Below are 10,322 nucleotides of genomic sequence, written 5' to 3' on the forward strand. Positions count from 1 at the left end.
CTAGAGCTGAGGTGTTTGTAAGGCCTTTCCCATTCAGAAATGACTGTGCCCTGTTTCAATGTTCCCTTTGGCTCCCCAGTCTGGGGCACGAGGACGTGTCGGAGCAGAGCATGAGAGGAGGCTGCGTTTGAACCACACTCAGCATGGACATGCAGATGTAAAAGATTCAGTAAAATATTCAGACGTGTATTTTTGCTTTTCTGAACTATCTGAAATATGCCCCTGATTTGTCACTTCTGATCCTATTTTATTTTTTCTGTACTGTTTGGCCTTAATGAAGTTTATGTCACATATTTATGTTGATTACTACCTGAAAACTTTATACCAGTTGTAGTTGCAAATAAAAGATGATCTAATTGTAAAATAAATTAGGAAAAGCATTTTTTCTCTGCCTTTCTTTATTGTATGTGTTTGACAGCACGTCGTGTCTCGTCTGCTTCGCTGCTTCCCGGTTAGTCACTTTCCCCTGTTTGTGCAGGGCTTTCCCACAGCTCCTGGGAAGAGAAAAAGATTTTAATCATAGGAAGACTGGAAGGGGATTCGCTTGCAGATGCAGGACCTGAAGTGTCATTCAACTCTTTGTTTTTTTCTTTTTTTTTTTCCTTGTTTTTCATGTAGATACTTACTTTGTGCTGTGGTGGTGTCTGAGAACTGTATGGACCGTACCTCTGCTGAGGTTCACACACTGATAAAATCTCATAGTTTGAATGCTTATGGTTTCTATTAGTCAAACATATTGCATTTTATTCTGAAGAGCCTCAAATGTAAATAGAAGCTACGAAAATCTGTTTGTCACCCCCTGTAATGGTCAGCTGTGTCACAGTCCTTCTGTCGAGCCATGCTGCCTGCTGAGACCTGACGTTCCTGCATGGGAGCGCGGCGCTCGGCCAGTCCCTGCCTCTGTCTTGGCAGGGGATTTTGCAATGTTAAATGTAAGCTCTTAGCCCTGAGGAGTTCTCATTCTGAGCATTGCAAAGCTTTCCTTCGTGCCATTTTTTATGCAAATTTTAAATTAGAACATGATAGTTTGGTCAGTTGTTTCCTACACATCATTCCCTGTTGTTGAGTGCAACTATTAGGCTCCTAATAGCCGTTCCGTGTTTGAACTATGCAGGACAGGTAGCAGGACGTTTCCAGTGGAAGGTTTATGTATACAAGACCTTTCTCATAGTTTTTCTTTTGAATTCTGAACATAGTGGTGTCTATATGTTGCAGCTACAGCAAGAACCACAGTGGTGGGGGCGTGATAAATGTTTATATACGTGCAAACATAACTGCTCTTGTTTAGATATTGGTGTAAAACAAAACCCGCAATATTTTCTTAAGGCTGTGGGCATTCAGCTCCAGAGCTAACCTTTGTGTCTGAGGCCTATTTCTGTTCCTCTTCAATCTTCACACAGCAACTGGAGCCTCTTTGTTACGTCCAGCAAGTGTCCAACGTACTAACGGTTTTCCCTTTCATGCTCTCCTCTTTCCTTGCGTCTTACCTGCTTAGTACCCAAGCCTTAAAGGTGGCACCGTAACAGCTCTCCTTTTCTTTCCCATTTCTCACAGTGAGGCTGTCTGGGAGAACATGGCTCGCATGTGTGTGAAGACTCAGAGGCTCGATGTTGCCAAAATTTGCCTCGGAAACATGGGTCACGCAAGAGGAGCCAAGGCGTTGAGGGAGGCTGAACAAGAACCAGAGCAGGAGGCCAGAGTGGCGGTGCTGGCCATTCAGCTGGGCATGCTGGTAAACCCCGCCGACCATACGCAGCCGGGAATATCCACCCTGCTTAACTAGGGATAAAAATGAGAAACCGATCATTTCTTTAAAATTCTGAAATGCAAAAACCTTGGTGGGGATTAAAACCTATTGCCAGGTTTCCAAGGAGTGATGAAGAATAGGTCTGACAATTATTTTCCTGAAGTTGAGTTTTTATCGTAGGGCAGTAGGCATCTCCTTCAGCATTGCACAAGCCCGCGCTGCACGATTCCTGTGTGACGCTGATCAGGGGCTTTCCTTGAACTCCAGAGGCTCAGCAGTCCCCTGAGCCCTCTCCGTGTGCCTCAAAGAGTAGATGAGAATGAGCGTGGCAGAATCTGATGCCTGGAAATAAGAGTACCAGGAGCCATAGCTGCCTAAGGGTGCAGCAAATTAATTTGTCTGTTTTTGTAACTGCTGTACAGAATTTATATTGGAGTTTTACTCCCATATGAAAAACTGCTGAATGAAGGAAACTGCTGAATGAAGGAAACATCGTTTAAGGATGGTTTATGTGTGAAACATTAACAGAAAAACTGTTTTCTTGAGGCGTAATTCTTCCAAGCTTAATCATTCTAGGTTTGACTGGATTAAAAAAAGGATGTACTTCAAAATATTCTAGCTAAATATTTCAACAAACAGGTCCAATATGGGAAACACAAGTTCCATTTTGACATGTTTGTTTGTAGAGTGAAAGGCTAAAGCTGTGTTCTGCCAGAGAGCAAGGGCTGGCTTAAGGCGTGTAAGCAGCTTAGGCAAAATTGATGTTTCCTGCAGGGTCGGAGAGCTCTGGCGAGTCACATTTGCTGCTTGTGCTGTCCAGGGATGCCTGCTGTGCTACGGTCACCCGGACTTCCATCCCGCCTTCTCCCGCCGTGGGAGCAGTAACTTGCCTGGGTGCAGCCCAGCCAGAGAACACGGTCAGGCTGTTCTCCCCGTAGCCTGGTGCACAGGGCAACTGTCCCTTGTACCTGTATCTGGAGCCCGACCTGGCAGCAAATACGTGCCAAAATGGACCTTGTCTTTCCCATGTGTCTTCATTGTAGCCTGAACCCACTCCCCTTGATTACCAATAGAACTGAGATCTAAAATGGGTTTGAGACCAGCACTGTCATGTGGACTGAAAACTGACCGGAGTGCTGTTGAGTTAGATGAATGATAAAAGCATGTATTCCCCTCGGTTCACCTTTATTTAATGTCTTCATCAATGATCTGTGAGAAAATCAGAGATTTTTAGTTTGGGAACCATAAAAGATCCAGGTACATGATCTGTAAGGGGGAAAAACTGGGAAAGGAGAATTGATGAAATACAATTCATAGGAAATCACAAATGACAAAAAAAATGGCAAGGTCCTATAACAGCTAAAATCTGTTTGGGGCTGCCTTTGAGGAGACACCACATCCTGGGGCTTTGGTTTGATAACTTCCGTCTATGTATTTGTTGCAGCTACAGCTGGAACATCAACTTCCACCCTTAAGTATCTCATTACCAGAAAAAAAGGTTGATGAACTGGAAGAAGTTCAGAAAAAATCAGTGCAAATTGTTAAGCTCTTGGAAAGGCTTCACAGACAAGGAAATCTTTAAGATAGCCAAATAATTAGAATTTGGCTTAAAAAGGTGTTTAGCAATCTACAACTATTTTAAGAGTATAAATGCTAGAGAGAGAGAGTAGCTATTCTGAATTAAAGTGAAGAAGAAAAGAAAAATTCAAACTAAATGTTTGGAAAAGCTTCCTGGCAGAGCAAGCTATGAGGCCGAAAAGTGTCAATACTCCTTCTTTTGGATATTTAGATCTATCTGGAGAGGCGGAAGGGAACTGTAGCAAAACGAATGCAGTTCTGTTGCTTTTTTGCATCTCATACAGAATCACAGTGCAGACATCTTCCGTCTCTACTTTCTATGCTTTTTTGAATTTGAAACAATAAGAGAGAGAAACTATTTTTCTGTCTTGGACAGATAATCTCAATTTACTAAATATAGTGTTCAGCTGGACAGCAGTTGGGTGGAGCAGGAAAATGCTCCTTCCACAGGAGTACCTCTCCAAGCATAAAAATAATAGTTCCAAATTTGCTCGCCCTTGCGTCAGCATCGGCAAAATCCTCCTGTTCTAATTCTGTCTTAAATTAATAGCATTTATTCCCAGGAATGGATCTCCGTTATCCACGAACAGTGTTGCTACCTCTGAGACCTGCTCGAAGGTCGCAGGGGGTCCCCTGGCACGTTATACCTTCTTGCCAAAACCCCTTCTCCTGGTGAGGCCTTCTCCTGGACCTCACCTCTGGGTGGGCAGCGTGGCCATTAACTATAGCCCCACTTGAGTGCATCTCCCCTTTCTGAAATGGTTTACGCTCCTGATGACAGCATTTAATTGTTGACGGCTTGCTCATGTCACCCCCACTTGATACTGTACAGTAAATGCCAGGATCTGAGTGCTTTCCTTATTTTCACATAAACATCCTGTTTCCCAGTAATGTGCTATTCCAGGCAACATATATTTAGTTAGTTAAACCCCCTGCCTGAATTATTGTTACTTTAATTGCATTACGGTGACCTGCACTAATAAACTACTCAGAAGCGCAGTGTCTGTTTTGAATGACACCTACGAAATGCCGGTCGGAGCTAATGACGTGTTTGTACGCTCACCTTCCAGGAGGATGCAGAGCGACTGTACAAGGCTTGCAAACGCTATGACCTCCTGAACAAGTTCTATCAAGCCTCAAACCAGTGGCAGAAAGCCATCGAAACAGCAGAAGCTCACGATCGGGTTCACCTGCGCACCACGTACTACAACTATGCTAAGCACCTGGAGGCGACCGGAGAGCACGGTCTTGCACTCACCCAGTAAGCACCAGCCTGTGGCACCCAGGGGATTTGGAGCCTTGTTCTCCTGTGAAGACTGGAGGCAGGCTAAGGAGGATGTCTGGCGATGACCACTAATAATTAATTAAAGTCTTTTCCTGTTTCTGGTCTTTTCTATCTCATGGAGTGAAAGCATTGCTACAGTAAACTTTGCAGCACCCTCCCAGGCTTAGCATCAGAAAGGTTAAGTGTCTTGTCGGGGCCAGTAGTTGAACCTCACTGATATCCAATCCTGTACTTGTCTCTGGAAGACCACTGCCCTCTTTTCCTTCCTTTTCCATGACAAAACCACTTGTTTACTTCTCCTGAGAGTCCCAGACACAACTGCTGTGGCAGAATTTAGTCTGAGTTGGGTGCTTCTGGCACCCGGTCTTCTCCTGTGACTGATGAGTCCCTAAAGAAGTTAGGGGAGGTGATTTTTAATGTGTTGTATTCGTTGTTTGAAATCTTGTTTTTATATGTGTTTTACCCTATGAAGCCTCACAATGTAGTAGTAGTAGTAGTAATAATGATGATGATGATGATATAAAGTCACTTCTGTTCAGAGTCAAAGTAGAGCTCTGATGTCATCAGACAGACCCATTAGATGACCAAGGTGGGCAGGGAGATGAGGAGAGACTCTAACTAACGGTGGATGGTGACATAAGTGCAGTCATCTCCTGGTAGTGGAAGAGAGGCTGAAGTTGCGGTGGATGGCAGGACTAGGCAAGACGAGGAGCCCAGGGCTCTTGCGACCTTTTCAGCCAGTTGCACAGGGATGTGCTTAATGCTTGGGGAGCTTTCTGGGATATTTCTTTGGGCCCTCACTGGCACTTTTAAAGTATTTCTGTATCACATTGCCTCCCTGATACCAGGTGTCTTGCAGAACCATTGAACTTTTTTTATTTTTGATGGTGCTGGCAGACTGCAACTGGTCTTACAGTGAATGTAATAATACAAATGAAGCAGTGTTATCAGTATTGTCACTCTATAGCTGTCAAACAACATTAAATGGATTTTTTACATGGGAAGTGAGCTAATAAGAAGGTAGTCATTTCACATCTAAGACGTTCTTTTTCTCTACAGCTACGAGAAGTCAGACACGCATAGGTTTGAGGTACCCCGAATGCTCTCTGAAGACTTACAAGCCCTGGAGAACTATGTCAACAAGATGAAAGACAAGTCAGTGCTATGCTTGTTCCCTCTCCCGAATGGGACTTTCAGGTCTGAAATACAACTTGGGGCGGGAGCAGGGAAGGAAGAGTATGAATCCTCTCAGCCGCAAGTTCAACCCCTGCCTTATCTATTATGATCCTCCTACAGCTTTTCAGGATTATGCTACATCTTGCTGAAGAACCGCCACATTAGATATCTAGGCTGAACTCCCTTATAGTGCAGACCTTTGAAAGTCACCCTTGAGTTGGGGTGAAGCCTTGTCTGCATTCTAAAAAAATTTATCTAGTCTTGAGGTCGAGACCTCCAGGAGTGAAAAATGCAGCCCCTGGCAATTCTTGCTGCTGCAGTTAATATTGTTGCTTTTCTAGGAGCCTGTGGAAATGGTGGGCACAGTACCTGGAGAGCCAATCAGATATGGAATCTGCACTAAAGTACTATGGACTGGCTCAGGACTATTTTTCCCTAGTCCGTGTCCACTGCTTTCAGGGCAACATTCAGAAGGTAAGGCATCCTGCTCCCATCTGCTTCCAGAGTATTCTCATTCCTGGGATGAGTATGGGCACAAAGTAAAGCTGTGTGATTTCCTTTTCAGGCTGCTGAAATAGCAAATGAAACGGGGAATTGGGCAGCATCATACCACTTGGCCCGCCAGTATGAGAGTCAGGATGAAATCAAGCAGGCTGTACATTTCTACACCAGGGCCCAGGCATTTAACAACGCCATCCGCTTGTGTAAGGTATGCGAAGAGGTGCCTTTATGTCCAAAAGCAAAGCAGGATTCTATCCTTAGGCAGCATACAGAATGAAAGCGGTACAAGTTGTTTGTGCCCGTTCTCTCTTGCGAGACGCTGCTTGCTCATATACAGCCCAGTATGAAGATGCTCCTGGTTTCTGCCTGAATCTTCTACAAAAGATGCATCAATAAAGACTTGTCTGTGTGGGACATTATTTTCTTCTATATCTCAACAGAAAACTGCCTGAAACAAATTATCATTGTTGCAGCTCCAAGTTACTTGGGTTGGTGTAGGTTTTACACAGGAGGGGACTGATAGGCTGCTATGTGACAGCATAAAGCTGTAGGCTTGCCAGAAGACAGAATTAGGAAATCTGTTTGCTGCATACCTAGAGCCAAATCTTTGCTTTTGAACAGGAGAACAATTTAGATGATCAGCTGATGAACCTGGCTCTCTTGAGCTCTCCGGAAGACATGATAGAGGCAGCCTGCTATTATGAAGAAAAGGGGGAGCAAATGGACAGAGCTGTCATGTTATACCACAAGGTAAATGTCTTTTTAGTAAAAAATACCAAAATTTAAACTGAAGCAGTTCCTGCAGCAGAGGTACATTAAATCAACTGTAGTTTTTACTGTATGTACTGTTTATTGGTCATTTCTTCATGGTGGGTAATGCTTTATTAATCCACTCGAGGGTATGCTGTAAGCTGATTCTGCAGTGCTTATTCTAGTCTTTAAAGACTCATTCTTAATTCTGCAGGCAGGACATTTCTCCAAAGCACTGGAGCTAGCCTTTGCCACGCAGCAGTTTGGGGCCCTACAGCTAATTGCTGAAGACCTGGATGAGAAATCAGACCCAGCTCTGCTAGCCCGCTGTTCGGATTTTTTTATTGAACATGCTCAGTATGAGAAGGCAATGGAGCTGCTGCTAACAGCCAAAAAGGTAAGCTCCAGCTTCTCTGGTCCCTCCGTGCACAGGGAAGGAGGAGCACAAGAGGTGTGTACATGCGTGCGCATACATTTATCTTTGTTGGTGAACAGGTATGTGGAGACATTTGTAAGGTTTAAAGTTTCCTCTCATGCCAGTGACTCATGGGGTGGTGGCCCACTGGCTCAACTCTAGAAATGGATTCCTGACTTTTGATCTTACTTCTGGCTTAAAACCTGCAGATTTTGGACTCTTGGGAAAAGAAAAACTCCTGCTCTCTAAACTAACATATTTGGAGACAGGAAAATTAGAACATCATCAGTCAAAAAACCCAATGCTGTCCCTCTTGTCATGCCACCAATGTAGTTAAGGCGCTTCATTTCTCACCTAAAAGTTCACGCACTTCTACCATGCCCTCGTTGTTGTGCTGGCAACTCAGCCTTACCAAAATGCTGGCTACCAGAGCAGTCCTGTACCCGCTCCTCTTTAATGAGCTCCCATGTCTGTCTTCCTTCCATGTTTTGCAAGGGTGCAGTAGCCCTTTTCTAGGCTAAAAGCTATTGTCTGTCCTACTCATAATTTGTTCCTATATGGGAAGTAGCAAAATATTTAACAAAATCTTTCAAATGCGTGTATTTATTTTATTTGTATTTGCTGAAAACCTTAATATAATCAACGATGCTTAATAAATCTGACTTGTATGTCGCTGAGAATGTCACGATCAAAGAGGCGAAATGGATGAATCTTTAGTGCCACACGAGTGTCCTCTGAGAAAACAGGTGAGAAACAATGGTCTTCATGGAAGACCAAATGCGTTCTTAGTGAACAAAATGAGACAGAGTGTGCTTGAACAGGAGTACACAACAGTGTTCTAGATAGAGCATCCACAGCTGCTGGCGTTTGTGCCTTCATACAGCTAACAGACGTAGGTTACACCACAAGCAATGTGAAGTATCACTGTAGTGTTTGCAACATCTCATTGCTTTCCCACTTCCATTAGTACCATGAAGCTCTGCAACTTTGCCTGAAGCAGAACCTGACCATCACAGAGGAGATGGCTGAGAAGATGACGGTCTCGAAGGACTCCACGGACCTCTCTGAGGAGTCCCGGAGAGAGCTGTTGGAGCAAATCGCCGATTGCTGCATGAGACAAGGCAATTACCACATGGCGACCAAGAAATACACGCAAGCAGGAAACAAGTTAAAGGTCAGCCTGGATAGGTAGAAGAAAAAGCTGCAGAGGCTGAGCCTATTACCTTCCTGAGATTTCTCAAAACAAGGGTGTTTTGAGAAGTAAATCTTGGAACAGTCTTCATACAGTAGACTATGCAGAAGGCTTCCTAGCCATCTTAGCATAGCTTGTGTTTTTGCATTCACAATGGTTTTTTTCCCCCTCTTCCCCCGTGCCCCCCTTTCCATTGCTAGGCTATGAGGGCACTGTTGAAATCTGGCGATACCGAGAAAATTGTCTTCTTTGCGGGAGTTTCCAGACAAAGAGAGATTTATATCATGGCAGCCAACTATCTACAATCACTGGATTGGCGTAAGGACCCCGAGATTATGAAGAACATCATTAGCTTCTATACTAAGGGAAGGGCCCTTGACCTGTTGGCAGGTTTCTACGATGCATGTGCTCAGGTACATCCCCCTTCTGTGACTGCTAAAGGTGTTTGGTTTGTTAGCTCTGGAGCAAGACTTTCATCTCACTTCTGCTCTGGCAGGTAGAAATTGATGAGTATCAGAACTATGAGAAAGCACAAGGAGCGCTGACAGAAGCATATAAGTGCCTTTCAAAAGCGAAGCCTAGAAGCCCTCTGGAGCAGGAAAGCAAACTAGCACATTTGCAAAGCAAGATGACCCTGATTAAGCGCTTCATCCACGCTCGGAGGTGAGCTGCGTATTCAGAGCATGTAAACTAATGACAGAAATATCATACAAGAAGAAAAGTTGTACCTACAGCTTAAGAACTAATTTGCAGACTCACTTCTAAAAGCTGCTGTTACACTTTTCTAGCAGGGAAACCATTACGTGATTTTTAAAAGTGCTGTTGACATTAAAGATGAAAAGGTAACCTGAAGTAGAAGCAAGTGTATTGACCAAGGGAAGTGTAGCCAGAAAGGCGATTATGAAACATAACACAGTAAAAAAATCTTCCCTGTTTTTCACATGCCAAGCTGAGTGCTCTCCCCCAGATTGTTAACAGTTGCCTTTTGCTCTTTTACTAGAGTTTACTCTGAAGACCCCAAAGAAGCAGTCAGACAGTGTGAACTGCTCCTAGCTGAGCAAGATTTTGATAATGCCATCCGTCACGGCGATGTCTTGGGATTTCTGGTTGAACATTATGTACAAGTGGAGGAATTCCATATGGTAAGTTAATTCTTAATTCTTCCAATCTACAGAGCCCGTATTTTATATACACCGGCGCAGCTTGGTGTAGCACGGTTATCATCTCATACAGGAAGACATTCCATAGCAGAGGCTCCTTTACAGGAGCTAAACTGCTCAGCAGGGTGTGGGAGACCTCAGGAACTATATCCATATTAATGTATTTTTCATTTCATGGGACTGAAGAGAAAAAGAAAGCTCACAGGACATAGAGCATAAATGGTGGCAGATTCTTAAGCGTTCCCGGTTATGCAGTAGGAACAGAAGGGTCTGTCGGGGCGCATGGCTCAGCAATTACACGGTACGTTATTTGTCACCCGGACAAAGAAGAAAAGAAAATTGTAAAATTGCAGTCACTTGAGGAAATGGTGAATCACTTCTGCAGGGCAGAAGTGCCACACACACCAGCGTTTGGACTAAACCGTAGCCTGCCACTATTGGGAAGTGTAAGGATGCCAAGTGCCAGTTTCTCCAGCTGTGCTGATGAACCTTACTTTAACACATTGTTTTGACAGTGC

General features: G+C 44.1%; 1 protein-coding gene across 5 annotated transcripts in view; it reads left to right on the forward strand.

Annotated features, from left to right (window-relative positions):
• Positions 1-10,322, forward strand: part of IFT140 (intraflagellar transport 140) — a 94,207-nt gene that overhangs the window by 82,246 nt on the left and 1,639 nt on the right. For 4 of the 5 annotated variants that reach the window (XM_087734118.1, XM_087734121.1, XM_087734119.1 and 1 more), the window contains exons 19-29: positions 1,555-1,732; positions 4,396-4,586; positions 5,670-5,765; positions 6,128-6,260; positions 6,352-6,495; positions 6,909-7,037; positions 7,252-7,434; positions 8,420-8,626; positions 8,845-9,057; positions 9,141-9,307; positions 9,645-9,786. In XM_087734118.1, coding sequence (XP_087590244.1) covers positions 1,555-1,732; positions 4,396-4,586; positions 5,670-5,765; positions 6,128-6,260; positions 6,352-6,495; positions 6,909-7,037; positions 7,252-7,434; positions 8,420-8,626; positions 8,845-9,057; positions 9,141-9,307; positions 9,645-9,786 — 1,783 coding nt within the window. Of the gene's footprint in view, positions 1-1,554; positions 1,733-4,395; positions 4,587-5,669; positions 5,766-6,127; positions 6,261-6,351; positions 6,496-6,908; positions 7,038-7,251; positions 7,435-8,419; positions 8,627-8,844; positions 9,058-9,140; positions 9,308-9,644; positions 9,787-10,322 lie in introns of those variants that run through there. The other variant, XR_015699182.1, reaches the window with a different exon arrangement.

Source organism: Nipponia nippon, unplaced genomic scaffold, assembly GCF_047370975.1.
Source record: "Nipponia nippon isolate SJK-2023a ecotype South Korea unplaced genomic scaffold, ASM4737097v1 scaffold_5, whole genome shotgun sequence".
NCBI lineage: Eukaryota > Metazoa > Chordata > Aves > Pelecaniformes > Threskiornithidae > Nipponia > Nipponia nippon.